This window comes from Trachypithecus francoisi, unplaced genomic scaffold (genome assembly GCF_009764315.1).
Source record: "Trachypithecus francoisi isolate TF-2019V2 unplaced genomic scaffold, Tfra_2.0 Lachesis_group13, whole genome shotgun sequence".
In the NCBI taxonomy this organism is placed as follows: Eukaryota; Metazoa; Chordata; class Mammalia; order Primates; family Cercopithecidae; genus Trachypithecus; species Trachypithecus francoisi.
This window is the reverse complement of record NW_022681458.1, coordinates 4155620-4181119: the sequence shown is the minus strand read 5'-3', so window position 1 is coordinate 4181119 and position 25500 is coordinate 4155620. Positions and strand designations below refer to the sequence as shown.

At 35.7% G+C, this 25500-nt stretch overlaps 1 protein-coding gene across 5 annotated transcripts in view; it reads left to right on the top strand.

Moving 5' to 3' along the window:
• Positions 1-24188, top strand: part of RBM44 (RNA binding motif protein 44) — a 38944-nt gene extending 14756 nt beyond the window's left edge. For 2 of the 5 annotated variants that reach the window (XM_033229705.1, XM_033229707.1), the window contains exons 4-16: positions 257-315; positions 1842-2003; positions 2741-2924; positions 3013-3035; positions 3399-3495; positions 5082-5196; positions 5926-6054; positions 8945-9024; positions 9129-9202; positions 10911-11196; positions 16020-16165; positions 16305-16450; positions 23784-24188. In XM_033229705.1, coding sequence (XP_033085596.1) covers positions 257-315; positions 1842-2003; positions 2741-2924; positions 3013-3035; positions 3399-3495; positions 5082-5196; positions 5926-6054; positions 8945-9024; positions 9129-9202; positions 10911-11196; positions 16020-16165; positions 16305-16428 — 1479 coding nt within the window. In that variant the 3' untranslated portion in view covers positions 16429-16450; positions 23784-24188. The remainder of the gene's footprint in view (positions 1-256; positions 316-1841; positions 2004-2740; positions 2925-3012; positions 3036-3398; positions 3496-5081; positions 5197-5925; positions 6055-8944; positions 9025-9128; positions 9203-10910; positions 11197-16019; positions 16166-16304; positions 16451-23783) is intronic. The other 3 variants (XM_033229708.1, XM_033229709.1, XM_033229710.1) reach the window with 3 other exon arrangements.
• Positions 24189-25500: the final 1312 nt, after the last annotated feature.

The window sequence follows — 25500 nt, the reverse complement described above, 5'->3', positions numbered from 1 at the left end:
TATGAGTAATAATAAAATTTAGACTTTATAAAGAGATAGTGTATGCTAACGTAGATGTTTTTGGTTTGTTGAATTAGGGCTTTTGTGAGAAAATGTTAGATGAGGGGAAAGGTTTGTAAATTACCACCAGTTCTCTCCTCCTCGCATGGCAGCTCCTCCCACAAAATCCAGTAGAAATTGAATTATACATTTTACTAGTTTGGAATTTCAGATGTAACATGTGTTTTTTTAATTTAATTTTAAATCATATTTTCAGGATTTCCTGGAATTAAGAAAACCATGTGGTATCACAGACCTAAAGAAACATCCTGAGAGGTACATCATATATATATGCTTACGGATACATCTGGAAGAAAAAATCAAAATAGTATTTGCTTTCTGTATAGCATACTTACCCATATAGAATAATAGCTAAAATGGACTTCAAGAAATCATCTGTTTCAACCGTTTGCCTTCAAATAAATATTAAAACAATATAGAATATTAAAGCTCTTCACTTACTGAGATTTCAGTCTCAATTTCTTGAGAAACTTGTGGCATCTAATCTTTACTTGTTCAACCCAAATCCATACTGATTTAATTTTCCATTTCCTTTCATTTTATTCACCTGTAGACCAAAACAAACTAGCACCTTTGGAATATGTCATTTATTTGGAGAAGTAAATAGCTACTTTCACAGGAGCATTTTAATCTTGATTTTAACTCATTGCGTAATTTGCTTTGCATTTATTAGATACTCTTGTAATTCAGAACACAGTGGAGAACCAGGAAGTGGGAGGGAGAGAAACAGGGAAGGTCTAAGATAAGCCAAATTAGTTATCATACTCTGAGGTCATTTACTTTTTCCTTCACTTGTTACTCATCCTTCTAATGTTTAATCTGGTGTTTCAGTTCTATAAAATTAAATAGAATAATTGGTTTCTAGAAGCAAAACTATTGAGAATAGCTAGAAGTGGCAATTAGTAATAAAAGAAGACCTCCAAAAACTACTAATACTCAAAAAAACAGTGACTTGGGGCTTTTTGATATAATAGTACTGCAAAATATTTGCTTATGTTAATGATCCTTGGCCGGGCGCGGTGGCTCAAGCCTGTAATCCCAGCACTTTGGGAGGCCGAGACGGGCGGATCACGAGGTCAGGAGATCGAGACCATCCTGGCTAACACGGTGAAACCCCGTCTCTACTAAAAATACAAAAACTAGCCGGGCGACGTGGCGGGCGCCTGTAGTCCCAGCTACTCGGGAGGCTGAGGCAGGAGAATGGCGTAAACCCGGGAGGCGGAGCTTGCAGTGAGCTGAGATCCGGCCACTGCACTCCAGCCTGGGCGACAGAGCGAGACTCCGCCTCAAAAAAAAAAAAAAAAAAAAAAAAAGATCCTTAATTATTAAGAAATATGTAAATTATTTTCTATTAAAAAGATATTGTTTTAAGAATAAGTTTCATCAAAATGCTTATAACTTTAAAAAATCTTGGCCAAAGTTTGATTTAGGTTGAAAAAAATCCATTGGTTCTGTATAAATAAGGTCATTACCAAAATAACTTTATCCAGAATGAGCAATTCTCCAGAATAAACAATTCTCAAATTCATACTTCCTTTTTTGGTATTGAAAGTATGAATTTGAGAATTGTTTACTTCCTGGACTTCTAGAATGAATATATTTAGCATTAACTTCTTGTTTTCTGAAGTTGTTATATATTCCTACAGCCTTTTCAACCTCAGTATAAATTGATTTAAACTTGACAGGGAAATATAAAAAATTTAAAATCTGTTTCTGGAGGCATGTTATTACTATAGAAAAATGTTTGGAATCTTACCTGATCCTATCTTTTATTTTTAAAGGGAAGTTCAACTTTTTAAAGATACGGAGAAGGATTTGCCATCAATGTGCTGTCAGAAAATAATGCAGAGAGCCATAAAAGCAGAGCTGCACCTTTTAAATGTTCACTATCAGATGTGTCGTCGCCATTGTTGTGATATTTACAAACTTGTAATGGAAAATAGGGAAGGATTAAATATGTGTTTATTAATTTTAAATCTGTTTTTTCTTAGAAATTTGTCACTAGCTTTAAGTTTATTCTAGACAGTTTCTTTAATTTTCATTTTTGAAGAGTAAAATGAGGAGTAGATTGTTACTGGGTTTGTTAGTTAGCCTAAGGGTAATAGAACCCTTGAGTTTCATGGAGGGGCCACAGTACATGGTTGGCATGACAACTCCAGTGAAAACATAGATTTGTTGTTTCTTTATAAAGTTCAAGGAAGGATGAAGTTAGAGGGTTTTGCATGACATGCTACCACACTTTCTCTGGCTTATGTGTCGAGAGTTGTTTGTACTGCCCTTAGAAAAACACATTTACTGTGGTTCATTTTTTTCTTTTACTCAACATTTAAAAGAAAATATTTATAGTTCTAGTAAAATTAGAACCAAGTGGGGTTGAGCAAGGTGGCTTGTGCCTGTAATCCCACCACTTTGGGAGGCTGAGGCAGGAGAATTACTTAAGGCCAAGAGTTCAAGACCAATGTGGGCAACATAATGAGACCCCCCCCCATCCCTACAATAAATTGTTTTACAAACTAGCTGGGCGTTGTAGCATACATGTAGTCCTAGCAACTTGTGAGGTGGAGACAGGAGGATTGCTTGAGCCCAGGAGTTCAAGAACCAAGTGTGTAATATAATATTAATGTTAAATGGATAACTTGGGCCTAAATAATTTAGTTTTGTGCACTCAACTTTTGAACAGGAATTTATCAAGTAATTCTGCTAAGAAGGAAGTGGGATCAGCACTACTGTCCCTTTGGGGGGACTTAAAAGTTAGATATGTGACTTTGAAAGAAAAAATACACAAAGGCATACCACTGGAAGAGCTACCCCCACTGTCAGTAGAATCAAAATTATTATCTACCTTCTCTACTTTTGCTTCCAGGGTATGTATATATATTTTAGAAATTAAAAATTTTACTTCATTTAGACAAAACATTTTAAACAAAGATTTTTTTCCTTTTCTCTTTCCAGCTAATGAAAAAAGAAACACATGTGTGAGTTATGGTTTCATCTGATTTATAATTCATTAGATTCTAAAACTTGCTTAATTCAGTTAACTTTAAACTTTCTGTTTTGTTCCCTATTTAGAACATTGATAAATGTTTTATTGAAGTGTTTATCTTTTTTCTTGATATTTAATATTGTACAAATTTATGGGGTACATGTAATATTTTGTTACATGTATAGGATGTGTACTAATCAAGTCGATATTCAGGATATCCATCACCTTGTGTATTTGTCATTTCTATGTGTTAGGAACATTTCAAGTTCTCTCTTAGCTACTTTGAAATATACATTGTAGTTAACTATAGTCACCTTACTCTGCTGTCAAACATTAGATCGTTTTTCTTCTGAAGTGTTCCTTTTAGCTTTTCAGAAGCAGATGCTGAACGAGATGATCAGAGGGCTCAAGATTTTGATGTCTCTTCAAACCTAAAAAAGACAATCTCTCAAGTAAGGGTCCTTGAAAGTTCATCAATGTAAACCTTTAATTGTATTGTTTAAGTAAAGTAAACCATAATTTTCAGAAACCCTGACATCCTTCTTTTCACTCAGCTGGCTTACTTTGTGTACTACCATTTGATGGATATAACTGATTATAATGATATATTTATGTCAAATCCTGATCAAACAGATGTCAGCCGTATATGTTGAGTAGGGTGACCGTATAATTTAAACCACGCCAGGAGACTTTTGCGGTTGAAAGAGTGAAATGGTAATTCTCTACGATAGTCGGTATAAACCTGGACTGTCCTGGGCAAACTATAATTTAGTGCCATAATCATGTTAAGCCAGTTCAATTAAAACTAACATTTTGTACCTTCATCTCATGAGATAAAGTAATAATTCAGTCATTTTAGACAGGGTAAAGTTATAATTTCTTCTTTACTGAAATGGATGAAAATCATTTTTAAATGCCTGTCATAAGTTTTCTTACTCTCTCGTTCCCCCAAGAAAATGTTTGTTGGATGACAACCGAGAAGGAATATTTAATCTATGTAAGAACACTCTGAAAATTACGAAGTGTTACGGAAACATTGGTTATATTCCATTATTGAGCAAGGAGGCAATACAATAGGAAGGCTGGGGTTTAGTCTACTTTTCTGACTTTGGTTTTAACTCTGAGGTTTTCTTTATTTAAGTAATATTAATCCCCCAAGATGAATTCCAAAGTTAAAAGTCAAATACTTGATTGAGTAAAAGTAAATTACTTTAACATTGTCTATTCCATTGATAAATTCTTCTTAAAAAAAAATCTCAGTTATCCACAAAGAATTAACAGGTCAAAAACTAGATTTTTATGTATTTAATGGTAGGAATTGTATAACCTGTTTATTTAGAGAGAACAATAAATTATTTTTTAAAGAACAAGATGAAGATGTCGTTCTTTATAATCTTGGTTTTAGCTACAAAACAATATTTATTTTAAGTTGGGATTACGTTTTAATTCCTGTCTCATTAAATTAACTGGTAATGCATGAAACTCAGTATACTGTGTTTCTAAATTTCAGCTACTCATGTACCATCTTCACAGTTTACCATAGCCCTGTATTACCTATAATGTTACTTTGTCTTTAAATGATTCTCCTTTTTACATAAATTTAAATGTAAATAATAACTATTACATATAGGAAAGAAATATTCTTATAAATAAAAGATACACATAAGCATACACTAAATTAAATATATAACTGTTAAAGGTTAATGTGATAAATACTTGTGTGTATATATATACCTCCAAAAATTATCTCGATTACTTCTCATGTGTGTATGCCACACTTTGCCAAATAGTAGTGTTAGCACAGTCATTATACACAGACTAGATTCAAATTGTAATTCTTGTTAACTGTGTAACATGAAGCAACAAGTTACTTAGATTCTGTTTTCTCACATGTCAGGTCAGGTTGATAATGTATTGCTTTCATAGCCCTCATTACTGTAAGGGCTGAATAATGCCAGTGAAGAGTACCTGTCACATAGTAAGAGCATAATAGTTATTTGCTCTTATTTATTGTTGTTTTTGTTATCTTAATCCTCAGATGTCTTTATCATCTGACAGTAGTCGTGCTACACAACACATATCACCCAAAAAAGATGACTTTAAAAATGGTAATATAAATGCAGACTTTCGTCAACTGAAACTTGATGATAAAGGTTAGTATAAAAATGTGTTATCTTGTATAGTTGCTGGAAAACAAAATAAGGTTTAAAGTATTGGTAGTGCTTATTCATTAAAGAAAAATAAATATTCTTAATTGACAGAAAGGCATCATTCTGATTATAAATATCAAATATGTTCTTATTGCTATTTGACATCTTTAAGGTTGCCTAATATAGCTGACAATGCTAAATAATTATATGGACTCTTATTCTTTTGGTTCATGTTTTTAGTATGAAAATTCTCTCTTATATCTCATTTGTATCTCTAAATTGTGTGCATTTTTAGCACATGAAAAGAGATTGTGATCATTCCAAAAGATTATTAATTTAATTGTAATGAAATAAAGAGCTGCAACGCAGCTTAATTCTTTCAAAGATGTTTCATGTTATTGCATATATAAAGATAATGTCTTTTTCACTAAAGGACAATTCAAAACGCTGAAAATTAAGGGTTTCAATAAGCTGGGAATAGTGTTTTAATTAAAGGAAAACTAGGAAACAGATCACTCAGACTGAAAGCAACTTTTTATTCAAGGACTACTGAAAATCTCTTCTCAGAGAATCTTTGTGCTTGGTTCTCTTATTTTGCTAATATTTATCTTCAGATTTATACATAAAACTCTAGTAGTCATCATCATGCTGATTCATCCATGGTTTTTAGATAACTTTTCAGTGTGTTGGACATTATATGTCATTCATAGCTCATTGTGTTTAATGTCTTAGACTGCAGACATTACCAAGAGATGAGTGAAGACTGGTCTGATGCTAAAGAGAACCTGACAGGAGTTGACATCTCAGGAACACAAGAAAATCAAATAGAACAAGACAGATGGAATTTGAATCTTACACTAGGTTGGTTCTCAAGAATTTACTGAGAAATCCTAACCTAGATTATTTGTAAAATAGTGCTTTACCTGCTTCTATGTTGTGATGGGCAACTGAGTTGTTTTAATATTTTATTTCTGTTTTGGCTTTTCTTTATAAATTAAAAAATGAGGAAATTGTTCAGTTGGAGGTCAGTTTTTTAAAGAGGAAAAAACTGCTAAAAGCTTAAATCCAAGATTTAGTTTTAACAGGTAGATACCCGCATTCTTTCTCTTGCTCAAGGCCAACATCAGCACTCCTGCAGGGCATCATTTTCCTCTTTCCACACGTGGGTACATGGTGAATAAAACCAGCTTCCCAGTTACCACCAGGCAACCAGTACTAATCTGTCAAATTGGTGTTAATGATGAAAACTATTTGCTTTCTCTTATTTCAATAATTTTAGGGATGTTTTCATTTTTAGATAGTCCTTAATTGCTTAGAATAGTTATAGTTTTCTCTATTACCTGTGATTATTGCCCTTCTATCATTTCTAGGTAAGTTTATGCTACCTTTCCTTATTTTTTTGTATCTTATATGGATTTTTCTTTTATTTTCCATGTCAGCATTGGTTTTATTGTTTTTTTCTGCTTGTCTAAATAATGCTTATTATGGTTTTTTAAATAAAATTTTAAAATATAGGACAATTAAAATTAACTGGTTTCTCCAATAAACTCAAAAACTTTCTCAAAAATGGTTTCTCAAAAAACTGGTTTCTGCAGTAACCACTATGAATATTTTAATGATCATTTTTATGCATTTTCTTATGTATATATTTAATACACACATACAATTTAAAGTAAATAGCATTATATCATCTATTTTGGGGGTTTTGTTGTTGTCGTTTGTTTTTTGAGGCAGAGTCTCACTCTGTCACCCCAGACTGGAGTGCAGTGGCACTATCTTGGCTCACCGCAACCCTTCACCTCCCGAGTTCAAGTGATTCTCCTGCCTCAGCTTACAGGTGCCCACCACCACACCTGGCTAATTTTTGTATTTTTAGTAGCAACGGGGTTTCACCAGGTTGGCCAAGCTGATCTTGAACTCCTGACCTCAAGTGATCCACCCATCTCAGCCTCCTGAAGTGCTGAGATTACAGGCGTGAGCCATTGCACCCAGCCCCATATCATTTAGTTTTATTCTGTTTTTTCTTCCCTTGCATTAGTTTTCTTCATGTCACTTATCACAACACTGTATGGTTTGCTTACCTGATATATTGACTGCCTTCCCATCCTCTCATTAGCTCAGTGAGCTCAGGGATTTTTATATGTTTTGTTTACTCCCTATCTCCAGTGCCAGGTACAGCATGCAGCCCATTGGATGTTCATTAGCTATTTTGTGTTGAAGTAGTGAAAGGTGAGGTGATGGGTATAATGTGTGTCTTCTGATTCTTATTTACCCTTTTTTACTATACTGTAGCTCATTATTCCCTCCTCACTCCAATGTAAAAATATAAAGGTAGGTGGTTTTGCTGTTTTCTCTATAGAATACATCATGATTCAAAGAGGTTAACAAATGGAATAAGTTAATGAAGGTTGGGTATTATTACCTAACGACGACAAACTGTGCCTGGATTCCAGCACCACCATTTACTATATTTGTGACCTAAACTCCTGAGACCTCAGCCTCCTTATTTGCAAAATGAAAATAATAATAGCTACCCTGTGGCATGATTGTGAGAATTACATGAGATGATGTGTATAAAGTGCTTGCCATATTGCCTGGAGCACCAGAAACACTGGATAAGTGTTAGGCTACTCTTATATATTATTATTTAATGAAAAAAATAAAATTTCCATATCTCCCATTACTATATAAAAATTATAAAGCATATAAATAAAAGCTACTTTAAGGATTCATTCAGCAAATATTTGTGTACTCCCTATGTGCCAGGTATGGGATTTGCTAGTAATTTGAATCTCTATTCAGTGAATCCTTTTTGGTTTCAGGTTCTCTTCACAGTAGAGACTATGAAAATGTACTCTAAGAATTTTGAAATATTTTATCAAGAAAAAAATTTATCCATAATCCTAGTATTTGTAGTTTGGAAAATCATGCTTTCTAACTCAAGTTATCTCCCCACTTTTTTTCTTGTGTGCCCTTACCATTATTACAAGCTATATGTTATAATACCTGCTATTGCTCCTTGTCCAATTAAAAGATTTTCTTGGCGTGATGTTTCCCCAGCAAGGGAATTTGCATAATGAGAGCTCTCAGACCACTAGCTCTAGCCAGCATTAACACTAGGGAGTTAAGATCCTGTGTGTGTCCAATGTTCTAGATAGCACTTCTCTGAACCAAAGACAAATGAAAGACAACTGCAGATTGAGAATATTTTTTAAAAGCCTGTACGAAACATGTACAGACTTTTTAGGAGTCTCATTATTCCCTAAACAATACAGTATAACAAATATTTACATAGTATTTACATTTTATTAGGTATTATAACTAATCTAGAGATGATTTAAGTATACGGAAGGATATGTGTAGGTTATATGCAAATACTATACCATTTTACATAAGGGACTTGAGCATCCTTGGGGTGTCCGAGAACCAGTCCCCCAGGGATACTGAGGAACAGCAATTACAGTAATTGATTACTTTGTTTAGATGTAATTTGTCCATTTTTGAGCTATAAGAGACTTAACTAACCCAACCCCTTTAGTTTTTAAGATGATGTGATGAAGGCCCAGAAATCTTAAAACTATACGGCAGGCTATTAGTCCTCAGTCTAGAAGTGCTGATAGTTGCTGATAACTTTATAATAAGCTTTGGGTTAGTAAAAAGGAAGCATAAAATATGTAACAGCGTTCACATTTTCTCTGAAACATATCAGTACAATAAGGATCATTTCTGTTATGTGTTTTTCTCTAAGCAGAAATGAAGAATGTTGAATCCTCACAAAGAGATAAAGGTTATTTGATACATGTTGGTGGCCTCTGCCCTTCAGTATCTGAGGTAAACCAGGATTATTTTTTTGAGCTTCATTTTCAAGTTTATTAGTTGTTCATGTTTTGTTGTATTTTTCTACCCTTCACAAACTTTTATTTCTCTTCTTTTAGGCCGATTTAAGGTCTCATTTCCAGAAATACCAAGTTTCTGAAATTTCAATTTATGATTCTTCTACTAATTACAGGTGTGTTTCCCAACTTTAATCAATATGCATTATTATGTGTCTGCTGTTTGCCAAAGGTCCTATATCAGATCTCAGCCACAGTGGTGACAAAGTCAAGGGCTATTCTCATAGGGTTTCACAGGCCAGGAAAGGGGACACATGGACAAATAGCTGCAGTCTTGAGTTGATACTGTTCTTAACCAGATCTTTTTTTTCATTATACTTTGTAACGTGTTAATGGTATACAGGAGACTTACTGATTTTTGTATGCTTTATCTTGCTACATGCCATTTCGTGGGGAAGTAGAGCACATTAGGCAAAAGAACGGCTTCCAGAAATAGATAACATTGGTTCAGTTCCCAGCTCTGTCAACAACTTGGTTAATAAATTTAGGCAAGTTACTTAACCTTTCTGTACCTCAGCCTCTTTGTATATAAAGTGAGCATAGTAATACTACCTTCACAACATTGCTGTGAAACTATTACAAGTAAAATATGTGAAACACTAGGAATAAAGCCTGGCACATAGTAGGTGCTCAGAAAATTGTGTTTCATTTTACTATTTCTGATTTCAATTACTTTTTAGTTGACACTCAGTATATTTTAGGTAGACAGCTACCTCATTTACATATAGTTACTTTGAGTATGTATGTTGCTACTTTCTGTTTTGTGACATTGCCAGATGATTCAAAAGTATTAAATAACAATGGCCATAGCTTAATGGAATTTTTTTTACTGTTTTATCATTAAAAGTGATAGCTGTTTATTTCAGATATAAAATTTTTATCAATTAAGAAAGGATCCTATTTGTAGTTGGGGTTGCAATTTATTAAAAATGTGTGTCTTAAATGAAGTCATATAATTGTAAGATAATTGTTTAGCTGTAATTATTTGACCTGTTGATATGATGTTAATACATTTCATTAAAGTAGTATTGTAATCTTAGGAGCATTACTTGATGTGACTCTTTTAGTATCTTGCTGAATATTTTTTAAGAACTATAGTTTTTTCTTACTTGAAGTATTTTGCATTCTGTGTAGAAATTTAGAAAATACAGTTAAATGCAAAAATACAAGGAGTTTATAAAAATGTATCCATAGTCTCATCATTTGAAAACAGCCACTCTTCCCAGGATTTGGTGTATATCCTTCCATTGGCACTGTCAAGGGCTGATGCTTTTATAGGAATAGCTATTGCCCAACTTTCTTGTGTATATAATTAAAATTCTGATTAGATTTTCCAACTCTTTGTTTTTGTCTGTATATTTCCCCACTACAAGATCGTAAAGATACACTGTTGCGTATTCTGCTAAATATTTAAAATTTTGCCTCTCACATTTAAGCCTTTAAGTTATCTGAAGTTTATGTTTATACATAGGGATTAGTTTTAAGGTTTTTTAGTTATGGATAATCAGATGTCCCCAGACCACTAATCTCAGCAACTCTATCATATATGAGCTTTGCAAATATTTTACATTAGATTTTAATATAAAATTAATAGGAGATAATGTGTAAGAAATACTTTTCTTCTATTTCCCATCTTTAACTTGGTTTTTATTTAGTTATCCTAAATAAATATTCTTCCTAATCCAAAGGTAAGTACAGCAACCTTTTTATTTTTAAAAGCAGTTATTCTTGTGAAAAACGTATTTGCATCCGTAGTTACAAAATTAAGTTTGATGTAATTTGAAGTCATTAACAACCTTTCGGTTTTCTGCTTTTATGTTTTAGATATGCATCTCTTACTTTTACAAAAAACAGTGATGCAAAGATAGCTGTGAAAGAAATGAATGGGATAGAAATAAATGGGAAGTCAGTAAATGTGAGGCCTGTTAAAATTCTTGGAGAATGTACATCACCACTTTCCTCCAAAAATGGGAATAGAATTAGTTCGAATAATTTAGAGAAAAGCACCAACAAAGAAATCCACTCAGCCTTCTCCATTTCTAGATTGCCCAGAACTAGACCACGGCAGCTGGGATCTGAGCAAGACAGTGAGGTTTTCCCTTCCAACCAGGTTAGTGTTTTTGATAGATCCCTTAGATGGTCTTTGTGTGTCATACTGCTGTAAGTAGCTTTGTAGAATAAATAACTTCAATATGCAGTCTTGAAATGGGAATGACAGCATTAATCTGAATTGTTTTTAACCTTGAATCCGCCCTAACCTGGTTTTCTACAACTCCAGTTGTTCCTGGGGGGAAATCTAGATCTTTGTAGACCGAGCTCATGAAAAACTCATTTTAACTAGGCTCTTTGCCAATCCTTCACCGTCTTTTTATTACTACTCTATAAGTAACTAATTATAATTTCATCTTGATTTTTCTTTCACAGCTAACCTTATCTCATAATTGTTAAAACCATAAGATGTAGTCATTTTATTTTCATACATTCTCATGTCTCTCTTACTGAGGTGAACACCCTGTGAGAAGTGGTAAAGTTTGCCTCCTTCAGTCTTTTCTCTCCACTGCTCAGCAAATTGCCTGGAATCCCATAGGTGTTCCATATATATTTTTTTTAATTTACATACAGTAAAATTCAATACTTTTTGGTGCCTATAGCTTTAGACAAATGTATATAGGCAAATCAGCACCACCATAATCAAGATTCAGAACAGTTCCATCATTCCAAAAAATTACCTCGTGCTCTGATCTGTTTCTTATTCTTAAAACTTGACCTTTTTCAGAACGTTATATAAATGAAATTATACTATATAGCCCTGTTAGCCTGGCTTCTTTCACTGAATGCATTTGAGACTGATCCATGTTGTTGTATATACTGGCATTTTATTCCTGCTCATGTTGTGTCCATTTTTATTCAGTTTATTTTATTATTGAATTTTGATGTTTTAATATTCTGATTTTGAGTCCTTTACCAGATAGGCGATTTGCAAATAATTTTTCTCACTTTGTGCCTTGTCTTTTCATTCCGTTAACAGTGTCTTTCTCAGAATAGGGATATTTTAGTATTTATGAAGTATAATTTATTAATTTTTTATTCATAATGTATGCTTTTAGTGTTGTAGCTAAGAAATCTTAGCATAATCCAAGGTCATAGAGATTTTCAGTTAATTTTCATATATTGTTTCTGGTATTTGTTGAGGTAGTTATTGTTTATTTGCATTTGTTTCTGTTTTGCATATGGAATAGTTTCAGCATCATTTGTTGAAAAGATGATCCTATTTCTGTTGAATTACCTTTGCACCTTGGTCAAAAATCAATTGACCATGTTTGTGTGAGTCTATTTCTAGACTGGAACTGTTTTGTTGAACCGTTTTGTCTCTTTCCACCCGTAGTACGCTGTCTTCATTACTGTAGCCTCATAGTAAGTTTTGAAATCAGGTGGAATGAGTCCTCTAACTTTATTCTTTTTCAGAGTTATTGTGGCTATTTAGTCTCTTCGCCTTGCTGTATACTTTTATAATTCACCTATCTACAAAAAAAAAAAAAAAAAATCCTCCTTTGATTTTTGCTGGGATTATTTTGAATCCATAGATCAGCACAAGAATCAATACTTGGCCGGGCGCGCTGGCTCAAGCCTGTAATCCCAGCACTTTGGGAGGCCGAGACGGGTGGATCACGAGGTCAGGAGATTGAGACCATCCTGGCTAACACGGTGAAACCCCGTTATACTAAAAAATACAAAAAACTAGCCTGGCGAGGTGGCGGGCGCCTGTAGTCCCAGCTACTCGGGAGGCTGAGGCAGGAGAATGGCGTGAACCCGGGAGGCGGAGCTTGCAGTGAGCTGAGATCCGGCCACTGCACTCCAGCCCGGGCGACAGAGCGAGACTCCGTCTCAAAAAAAAAAAAAAAAAGAATCAATACTTGTTGAATAAATGAATCTAATTTTTTCCCTTAATAAGATAAAGTGATCTCTTCTAACTGTGTCCTTTATCCAGTCCTTTCCTCATTCCTGGAGTTATTACATTCCTTTTCTATACCATTAGCAACTCCACTTCCACTCACAAACCTTAGCCTCTACTCAAAGTCAGGCCCAGCCCTTCCTAATCCTGACAGGATTTTCACTTGACTTTGCGTTCCTCTAACTTTACCATCCTTATTTGTCCTATGTGTTTTTTTGTTTGTTTGTTTTGGGGAAGTTTTTTGTTTTGTTTTGTTTTATTTGTTTGAGACAGAGTCTCTGTCGCCCAGGCTGGAGTGCAGTGGCGCAATCTCAGTTCACTGCAACCTCTGCCTCCTGGGTTCAAGCAATTCTCCTTCCTCTACCTCCTGAGTAGCTGGGATTATAGGAACCTACTACCTTGCCTGGCTAATTTTTTTGTGTTTTTAGTACAGATTTGGTTTCACCATGTTGGCCAGGCTCATCTTGAATTCCCAACCTCAAGTCATCTGCTCGCCTCAGCCTCCCAAAATGCTGGGATTACTGGCCTTAGCCACCACACCCAGCCTGTCCTATGTTTTTATTGCCAAAGTTCTCAATCAAGTAGGTTATATTCAATGTCTGTTTCTTTGCTTCTCTGTTGTCCTGATAATCTGACTTCAGTCTCTAAAATTTTACCTAAACGGCCCTTTTCATAAGGCATTAGTGACCTTGTATTTGTCTTTCCCTCATCTGCCTTCCTCTTGACTACTTTGCCTGTTTGACACTGTTCATCCCTTTCTTGAAACTTTTCCTTTCATCTCAGTGACCCTTCATGTGTGGGATTGATTTGTTTGGTACATAGCCTCAATCTACAGCAGGAAGGAAGGAAACAAAGTGCAGTGAAGCTGCGTGGGGCCCTGAGCTGCAGCTGTGGGATCTGTGGCTCTCCCTTTCCTCTCTTGTGTAGCACATGTGGTCTCCTGCCTCTGCTCTCCGTGTGCTCATTCCCCTTATTCCCCTCTCTCTACACACTGCTTTTCTCTGCTCATGACTGCTTTCTTCCCCCATTTGGCTTTGTTTGGCTTGATTCTAACTCTCTATGTTCAATTCAAGTCCCTGTGATCTGATTAATTCATTTGCTTCATGTTCTAATTTCAGTCTTTTTTTTTTTTTTTTTTTCCTGAGACAGGATCTCACTCTGTCACCCAGGCCGGGGTGCAGTGGCACAACCACAGCTTACTGTAGCCTCAAAGTCCTGGGCTCAAGCAATCCTCCCACCTCAGCTTCCCAAGTAGTTGGGACTGCAGGTGTGTCATCATGTCCAGCTAATTTTTGTATTTTTCTGTAGAGACCAGGTCGTGCTATGTTGCCCAGGCTGGTCCCAAACTCCTGTCCTCAAGTGATCCTTCCACCTTGGCCTCCCAAAGTGCTGGGATTGCAGGTGTGAGCCACCACACCCTGCTAATTCCACATGCTTTAGACAGGAAATTGAATTGATCCAAGCTGTGATTTTGATGTTCATTAGCTCAGGCAGCAACACTCTTGATCCTGTCAGCTGTGGCAGTGGGCCATGGGGTTGAGATGGGGATGTTATAAAGAGGGCCATACGGGCTATTGGTATGTGGATCGGGAAGCTCCTGTAACTATCTTTGTTAAACTATACTCCAAGTTCTCTTTCCTTTCTAGCAATTTCTTGTTCCCATGTTCTTTTTCTGATTCTCCACATTTATTTATTCTATTCATTCATTTAGAAAATATTGATTATCTACAATGAAAAGCAGAATCATAGTGATTAATAAACACTCTTAGATTCATAACCTGGCTTTGCCATTTACTCACCATGTGACTCTGGAAAAGTAACCTAACCTTTCCATTTCTGAGCTTCCTTATCGTAAAATGGAGATAAGAGCCATTACCTCACAAATGTTGACGAGCTTAAATGAGCTTACCACAGAAAAATTTTTAGAACAGTGCCTACCTTGGAAGATGTACCCAGAAAACATTAGCTGTTGTTGTTATTACTTACCAATAATTTGACTTCTTTCTTGGAGAACATATTCTTTCTTGGAGAGCACTTACTTCAACTGTCACTTAAACTATTGTATCCCAAACTTTTTATGTATTAAACAAATAGTTATTACATACCAACTGTGTACACTATTCTAGGCACTGGGAAAGCAACAATGAATAAAACAGACAAAAATCTGTGCTCTTAAGGAGCTTAAATCTAGTGAGGGAGTTAAGGCAATAAACAAGCAAGTGAAAGATACAATGTTCTGATGTGAAAGGTCCAGTATATTATGTGTCTTGCCCTGACTTCATCGAGGCTTTAAAGTCTGAATCCTTCCTTTATAGAACTCTTATGGTATTTACAGTGGTTTTCTACAATTTATAGCCTACTTGCATTGTTAACAGTAACTAATTGGTCATTTCAATTTTGTCTCTTCACAAATGGAGAGGACTCTGTTTTATATCACTATAGTTTTTCTCGCGCAGCATATAGTGCACTTCTGGGCATACAATTTGTATTCATTACATACAGCATATAGTAAATATGATGTAAAATATCTCTAATTACTGTGTAGCCTTTCTTAGGTTGGTTAAGAGAATTAAGCCTTAATGCCCTAAGCCTAAAACATTTATTTAATGAATGAATCTCTCTCCTGTGCATCTAAAATGAAACTCGTTATATCCTATCTTTGGGAGAATTGAGAAAGTAGTTACATCATTTTCTGTGTTCTATGGTTCAGATGAGAAATCTGGTTGAGAAAGGCTTATTTAGACATAGCCTCGTATACTTTATCAGAAAGAAAAAATGTTGGGTATGTTTTGTAGTATATGGCCCTGAGACACAGCCCAAGTAAATGCAATTGATACAAATAATCCCAAGTTAAAGTAAACTTTTAAGGAATTTTTATTTTATTATTTTAATTTTCAAGTATATTATTATTGAATAAGCTGTATTGTCTTTTTGTAATGGTCCTTACTGATTTTAAGAAAACTTTTTAAATGCTTATTTAGGGTGTCAAGAAGAATTGTAAGCAGATTGAATCTACTAAATTATTACCTGATACACCTGTTCAATTCATACCTCCAACTACGTTGAACCTTCGTAGCTTTACCAAGATCATAAAGAAACTGGCTGAACTGCATCCAGAAGTCAGCAGGTAATAACCAAAATTATATTTTAACTGGTTTAAAACTTTTGTGTAAAAATATAGTTCAAGTTAATAACTTAGATATATTCAGAATGTGTTCCTTTGGAAAAGACAAATAAATACTCACGTATGTTTTCCTTTTGCATAGAGACCATATTATAAATGCGCTTCAGGAAGTGAGAATAAGACATAAAGGTTTTCTGAATGGCTTATCTATTAATACTATCGTGGAGATGACTTCATCTCTTCTGCAAAACTCTGCTTCCAGTTAGGAATTCGAAAAACAATAAAGAGGTAAAGCAACCATATTCTTTCATATTTGAATATTACTTAAAATTTATAAGCTATTGATTTCATTTTCTTTTTACATAAAAAAATTAAATTTAAAATAATAATATAATCACAAAATAACATGAAGTTTTAAAACAAGCATACTGTAATTAACTACTAATGCAAAACTAGTTACCCTAAAATTGACTGGCTTAAACAACACTCATAAACTCACAGTTTGCAGATCAGGATTCAGGAGTGACTTAGTCAGGTGGTTTTAGCTCAGGGTTTTTCATGTTGCAGTCAAGATGTTGGCCTGGACTGTAGTCATTCAGAGGCTTCACTGAGACCAGAGGATCTGCTTCTCAGGGGGCTCATTCACATGTCTGTTGGCAAGAGGCCTCAGTTCCTCACCACATAGGCCCTTCCATAAGGCTCTTCAAATGTCTTTGCATCATGGCAGCTGGCTTCCCCTAAGCAAGAGAGAGAGAGCAAGATGGAAACTGCGTTGTCTTGTATTATCTACCCTCAGTAGTCGCAGATACTGCAATTTTTACATATCAAAGGTTTGTGGCAACCCTGCATCAAGCAAGTCTATCAGCGCCATTTTCCAACAATGTATACCCACTTTGTGTCACATTTTGGTAATTCATACAACATTTCAAACTCTTTTATGACACCTGTTATGGTGATTGTGATCAGTGATCTTTGGTTACTATTGTAATTATTTTGGGGCACTTTGAACTGCACCCATATAAAACAGCAACTTTTATAAATGTGTGTGTTCTGACCACTCTAGTCACTGGCTGTTTCCCCATCTCTTTCCCTCTCTTTGGTCCTCCCTATTCCTTGAGACACAATACTGAAATTAGGCCAACTGATAACCCTACAATGACCTATTAGTATTCCAGTGAAAGAAAGAGTCACATGCTCACTTTAAATCAAAAGCTAGACATGATTAAGCTTAGTGAGGAAGGCATGTCAAAAGCCAAGATAGGCTGAAAACTAGGCCTTTGGTACCAGTTAGCCACATGGTTCATTGTTGTGAAGCCAATGAGGAAAAGTTCTTGATGGAGATTACAAATGCTACTCCAGTGGACACAAGAATGATAACAAAGTGAAACAACCTTATTGTCAATATGGTGAAAATTTTAGAGATCATAGCAGCCACAACGTTGCCTTAAGCCAAAGCGTAATCAGTGCAAGGACCTCTTTTCCATTATTTGAAGGTGATGAGAGAGGAGAGGAAGCTGAGGAAGGAAAGTGTGAAGCTAACAGAGGGTTAGGTTAGTTCATGAGGTTTAAAGAAATAAGCCATCTTTTTCTTTTTTTTCCCTGAGATTTTGGTGCACCCATCACCGAAGCCCTGAGCAGTGTACACTATACCCAACATGTGGTCTTCTATCCTTCACCTCACTCCCACCCTTTCTTCCAGCCCTCAAGTCCAATGTATCATTCTAAGAAGTCGTCTTTGTAACAAAAGTACAATGTGAAGCAGCAAATGCTGATGCAAGATGCCCAGAAGATCTAGGTTAGATAATTGATGACGGTAGCCACACTAAACAGCAGATTTTCAGTGTAGAAGAAATAGCCATCTACTGAAAGTAGATGCCATCAGGGACTTTCACAGCTTGAGAGGAAAAGTCAATTCCTAGTTTCAAAGGACAGGCAAGCTCTCTTGTTAGGGGCTAATGCAGCTGTTGACTTTAAGTTCAAGCTGATGCTCATTTACCATTCTGAAAATCCAAGGGCCCTTAGGAATTAACACTAAATCTACTGTGCCTCCACTCTATGAATGGAACAACAAAGCCTGGATGACAACACGTCTGTTTACAGCATGGAGGTTTTTTGGGTTTTGTTCTTTTTTTAGAGATAGGGTCTTGCTGTCACCCAGGCTGGAGTGCAGTGACACAATCATAGCTCACTGCAACCATAAACTCCTGGACTCAAAAGATCCTCCTGCCTCAGTCTCCTAAGTGCTAGAACCAGAGTAGGTACACGCCACCATTCTCTGCTACTTTCTTTTTAAATTTCAACCTTTCGGCCGGGCACAGTGGCTCACACCTGTAATCCCAGCACTTTGGGAGGCCGAGGCAGACGGATCACGAGATCAAGAGATCGAGACCATCCTGGCCAACATGGTGAAATCCCGTCTCTACTAAAAATACAAAAATTAGCTGGGCATGGTGGCGGGCACCTGTAGTCCCAGCTACTCGGGAGGCTGAGGCAAGAGAATCACTTGAACCTGGGAGGCAGAGATTGCAGTGAGCTGAGATCGCACCACTGCACTCCAGCCTGGCGACAGAGCAAAACTCCATCTCAAAAAAAAAAAAAAATTAAACTCTTTGTAGAGACAGGGTCTCACCTTTGTTGCTCAGGCTGGTCTCATATTCCTGGCCTTAAGCAATTCTCCCACGTTAGCCTCCCAAAGTGCTAGGGATTACAGGCATGAGCCACTGAGCCTAGCCTGTAGCATAGTTTACTGAATCCCTGGACTCAAGCAGTCCTCCTGACTCGGCCTCCCTCAGTAGCTGGGTTTACAGGCACATACCACCATGCCAGGATAATTTTTTTTTTTTTTTTTTAGAGATGGGGTCTTACCATGTTACCCAGGCTGGTTTACTGAATCTTTTAAGCTCACTATTGAGACCTACTACTCAGAAAAAAAAAAGATTTCTTTCAAAATATTATTGCTCATTGACAGTGCACTTAGTCACCAAGAACTCTGATGGAGATGTAGAAGGAAATTAATGGGTTTTTTTAATGCCTGCTAACACAATATCCATTCTGCAGCCCATGGATCAAGGAGTAATTTTGACTCAAGTCTTAAATATTTAAGACATACATTTCATAAGGTTATAGCTGCCATAGCTGATTCTGTAATGGATCTGGGCAAAGTAAATTGAAAACTTTATGGAAAGGAGTCACCATTCTAGATGCCATTAAGAATATGTATTATTCATGAGAGGAGGTAAAAATATCAACATTCACAAGAGTTTAGAAAAAGCTGAATCCAACTCACGGATGACTTTAAGGGGTTCAAGACTTCAGTGGAGGAAGTAACTGCTGATGTGGTAGACATAGCAAGACAATTCAAATTAGAAGTGGAGCCTGAAGATGTGACTGAATTGCTGCAACTTCATGATAAAATTTGAATGGATGAGAAGTTCCTTATTATGGATGAGCAAAGAAAGTACTTTCTTTTTTTATTTTTTGTTCTTTTTGTAGAAATGGGATCTTGTTATTTTTCTCAGGCTGGTCTCAAACTTCTGGCCTCAAGCAATTCTCCCACTCAGCCTCCAAAAGTGCTGGGATTACAGGTGTAAGCCACTGTGCCCAGCCCAGAAAACGCTTTCTTGAGATGCGGTCTACTACTGGTGAATATGCTGTGAACATTGTTGAAATAACAACAAAGGATTTGGAATAGTACATAAACTTATGTGATAAAGCAGTGGCAAAGTTTGAGGGGATTAAGTACCCATTCGGTGTTTAAAAAAAAAGTTTAAGGAAATTGACTCCAATTTTGAAAAAGTTCTACTCTGGGTAAAATGCTATCATACAGAATCTCAAGCTACAGAGAAATCTTTTGTGAATGAAAGAGTCAGTTGATGCAGCAAACTTCATCGTTGTCTTATTTTAAGAAGTTGCCACAGCCACTCCAGCCTTCAGCATGACATGAGTACATCAGAAAAACTGCTTGAAAAATTAAAGCCTAAAAGAACTATAAAGCAGCTGGAGGGATAAAGTTTACCTTAAGAGTGCAATAGTTAGATTCACAGCTGACTCTCACTCAACAGAAGTCACCAAATAATTCTCCAAGCCCAAAGCTCTAGACCCAGGAAAAGAGCCTTCAAAAATAAATGTAAAATAACTAATTATCATGCAAATTTTAAAAACTAAGATAATTTGTTACTTTAGAACAAGCCCTACTCTAAATACCAGAATGTTCTCTGGGAAAAAAGTGATTTTAAATGAAAGGTCAGAGGTACAGGAGAAATGAAGATCAACGAAGAGTAAATATGTGGTAGGTCTCAATCAATATTGGCGGTAGAAAACAAAAATAATGATTTTTATAGGTTCTAATGTAATTAAAATACATGATAATACTAATACATAAGTTGAGAGGGGATTAAGTATTCTTACTATTCTAAACACCTTGCAGTTTGGGAAGAGAGTAAGATGCTCTGTGTTGGGGGTACTCAAGACCACCCAAGCTTCATTATATGCTAGGAGGACTCACGTAACTCAGGACATAGATGTATTCATGGCTATGATTTATTACAGCAACAAAATACGAAGCAAAATCAGCAAAGGGAAAAGGTACATAAGGTGAAGTCTGGAGGAAACAGGCTTCCAAGAGTCCTCTTCCAGTGGAATCACACAGGATGTGCTTAATTTCAATGAATTGTGACACCTATAAAATGCTGTCTACCAGGGAAACTCATTAAAGACTCAGTGCCCAAGGATTTTACTGGGGGTTGGTCATGTAGTTGCCCTCTGCCTAGCACATACTATAGCTCCAGACTGTCAGGGAGCAGCAATTCAGCATAAACCACATTGTTTGTATAGCAGTTTTAGTATAGTGAGGCACTCATCACTTCTGGAAATGGTGGGAACCCCCACCCCAAAATCCCAAGTTCCTAGATACCAGCCAGGGGCCAACCTTGCAAGCAGATCTTTCTAAGGATGGCAGTCTCAGGACTGCTACATTAATTATTTTTCTACACATATGCCAGTTGATATCAGAATAAAGAATCCATGTTGTAAATTTGGGGGCAACTACTAAAAGAACAATTTTTTGTGGAGGAGGGTTGTTTGTTTTTGTTTTTTGTTTTTTGTTTTGAGATGGAGTCTTGCTTAGTCTCCCAGGCTGGAGTACAGTGGCACGATCTCAGCTCACTGCAACCTCTGCCTCCCAAGTAGCTGAGACTACAGTCACCCACCACCACGCCCAGCTAATTTTTGTATTTTTAATAGAGATGGGATTTCACCATGTTGGCCAGGATGGTCTCGATCTCTTGACCTCGTGATCCACCCGCCTCGGCCTCCCAAAATGCTAGGATTACAGGCATGAGCTACCGCGCCCGGCCCCTAAAAGAACAGTTTTCGAAAGCATACAGAAAATGAAGTTGGACCTTTACCTTACACCATATCTGAAAATCAACTAAAATGAATCAACAACTTGAACATGAGTTAAAATTATAAAACTCTTAGAAGAAAACAGTGGAAAACTTTCGCAGCATTGGATTTAGCACTGATTTGGATATGGCAACAAAAGCATGGACAACAAAAGAAAAGATACATGTATTAGACTTCATCAAAATCAAAAACTTGAACATCAAAGGACACTATCGAAAGAGTGAAAAGGCAGCCCATAGAATGAGAAAGTATTTATAAATCATATATCTGATAAGGGGTTAATACCCAGAATAGGCTGGGGAGGAGGTGGCTCACGCCAGTAATCCCAACACTTTGGGAGGCAAAGGCAGGCAAATCACTTGAGGCCAGGAATTCAAAACCAGCCTGGGAAACATGGTGAAACCCCATCTCCACAAAAAATACGAAAATTAGCCAAGCATGATAGCACATACCTATTGTCCTAGCTACTCAGGAGGCTGAAGTGAAGGATCCCTTGAGCCTGGGAGGCAGAAGTTGCAGTGAGCTGAGATTACGCCACTGCACTCCAGCCTGGGTGATAGAGCAAGACTATCTCATAAATAAATAAATAAATAGATAGATAGATAAATAAATAAAACAGGCACGCAGACCAATGGAACAGAATAGAAAACTCAGAAAAGAATGCACACTTACAACAGTCTGATCTTCAACAAAATCCAACAAGCAATGGAGAAAGGACTCCCTATATTCAATAAATGGTGCTGGGAAAACTGGTTAGCCATATGCAGAAGACTGAAACTAGACCCCTTCCTTACACCATACACAAAAATCAACTCAACATGGATTAAAGACTTAAATGTACAGTCTAAAACTTATAGAAACCCTTGAAGAAAAACCTAAGAATTACCATTCTGGACAGTAGGACAATTACATTCTGGCCAAGATTTCATGATGAAGATGCCAAAAGCAATTACAACAAAAACAAAAATTGACAAGTGGGACCTAATTAAACTAAAGAACTTGTGCACAGCAAAAGAAACTCAACAGAGTAAACAGATAACCCACAGAACATGAGAAAATATTTGCAAACTGCATCTGACAAAAGTCTAATATCCAGAATCTGTAAGGAACTTAAATTAACAGGAAAAAAAACCCATTAAAAAATGGGTGAAGGACGTGAACAGACATTTCTCAAAAGAATACATTCACCTGGCCAACAAGCGTATGAAAAAATGCTCAGTATCACTAATCATTGGAGAAATGCAAGTCAAAACCACAAGATACCATCTTATACCAGTCAGAATGGCTATTATTAAATAAAGTCAAAAAATAACAGATGCTGACAAGGTTGTAGAGAAAACGGAATGCCTATGCACTGTTGGTGGGAATGTAAATTAGTTCAGTCATTGTGGAAAGCAGTTTGGTAATTCCTCAAAGAATTTAAAACAGAACTACCATTCGGGGCAGCAATCCCATTGTTGAATATATGCCCAAAGGAATGTAAATCATTGTACCATAAAGATACATGCATGTGTATATTTATCACAGCACTATTCACAATAGCAGAGACATGAAATCAACCTAAATGCTCATCAGTGGTAGACTGGATAAAGAGAAGTGTATGTATACACCATGGAGTACTATGCAGCCATAAAAAAGAACGAGATGATGTGCTTTGCAGCAGTATGGATGAAGCTGGAGGCCATTATCAAGCAAACTAATGCAAGAACAGAAAACCAAATACCACGTGTTCTAATTTATAAATGGGAGCTAAACTTTGAGTACATATGGACAAAGAAGGGAACAGCAGACACTGGAGCCTACTTAAGGGTAGATGGTAGGAGGACGGTGAGGATCAAAAAACTACCTATCTGGTACCACGCTTATTACCTGGATGATGAAATAATCTATACGCTAAACCCCACGACATGTAAATTATCTATATATAACGAACCTGCACATATGCCCCTGAAACTAAAATAGAAGTTTAAAATAAAATATCTTATTTTTCTTTATCAAAATAAAATTAGAGGCATGTGAAAGAAATATTAGAGTTAAAATGATTGCTAGATACAAAGACAGTACACAAAAATTAATTGCAATTCTCACTATCCATGATGTAAGAAAAATGAAATTTGTTAAAAGGTATTATAGTACCATTAAAAACAAGTGCCTGGGAATGTATTTAACAAAAGATACTCAACAATCATTGTTGATTTCTCCTTTCTTTTGATTCTAGAACTTCCTTGGAAAGTGTGTCTCCTCCTTCAGAGAATGTTCTACTGCACTTAGGAAAAAGTAGTAATAGCAAGATGATGTAATTAGGCTGTGTACATGGGCTAAGCTGTTAAAATATTCTACTTTATAGCCCTCCTCTAAAATCGAGCAGCAGTTGTCTATACAATATTAAGATCTCTGTATATTTAAAGTTAAAATATAATTTTAATAAGTTTTAAAATTTTTTATTTCAATCTTGTTGTTTAGAACATCAAGGTGCATATTTGGGATCTAAAGACATGGTCTTGTCCATTTTAAAAACCTTTATTAAGTCACTTTTAAAATATATTGACCAAGAAAGAGGTTTGTTGTTATATCAATGTTTGTGAAATGATTTCCATACATAAAAAAAGGTAATTTACCTGAACTTTGTCTTAAGACTCTTATATTGGATTATAGGATAACAGATAAACTGTATAGATACATTCAGTATCATACAACATTTTGGAATGTGTATGCTTTCAGGCTTCCAATGTAATTAAATTACGTCATGATACATTTCATGCATTTTTATGATTTCAGTATAAAACATTCAGGTGCGTTAGCAATTTTCGCTGGGAAGGGTTAACTTGTATGTGCTTTGGTACTTAAATTTAAATGTTCCCTATAGTGCTTGCATTCATTTTGTGAAAAGTTCTGTTGTATTGTTAGAACAATTTTCAAAGGCTAATTTTATGCCTTATCTGATAGAAATATAGAATAGATGGTTTTTTAATTACTTACTTTTTGAAAGTAATATAATATTTAATTTGCATTTTTATTAATAGTAAGGTTAACATTTAAGTCTGCATTTTCTTTAAATGTTTTAAATGTTTATAACATTCAATGTTTAGTTGGTGTTACTTGATTAAAAATTAGCCATTTAACGTTTATATTTGATACATTTATATTTAATAAAGTCATCTAATCCATAGTACCACTGTCAATTTAATGCTTTCTTTGGGTTCAGTGGCATTTTTTTTTCCCAGAATAACAAATATTCTTTATTTTATTTTATTTTAATTGCCAAATAGTAGTTGTACATATTCATGGGGCACATAGTAATGTTTTCATATATATAATGTATTGTAATCAAATCAGAGTAGTTAACATATTTATCATCTCAAGCATTTATCATTTGTTTGTCTTGGGAACATTCAATATCCTACTTGTAGCTATTTGAAATTATATCATATGTTATTTATTATAGCCATCCTATAGTGGTACAGAACACTAGAACTCATTCCTCCTATGTAGCTGTGATTTTGTATCCTTACACAAATCTCTCCCACAAATCTCTCCCTATCTTCCTCTTCCCAGTCTTTAGTATCCTTTGTTCTACCTTTTATTTCTATGATATCAACTTTTCTTTAGCTTCTACGTGAGTAAGAACATACAGTGTTTAACTTTCTATTCCTGGCTTATTTCACTTAACATAATGTCTGCCAGTTCCATCTATTGCCACAAATGACAGGTTTCATTCTTTTTTATTCCATTGTGTATATGTACCACATTTTATTTATCCATTCATCTGTTGGACACCTAGGTTAATTCCGTGTCTTGGCTGTTGTGAATAGTGCCATACCACACTCTCTCTCTCTCTCTCTCTCACTATATATATATATATATACACACACACACTTATATATATATACTTTCAGTTCTAGGGTACATGTGCACAATGTAACCCTAACCCTAAC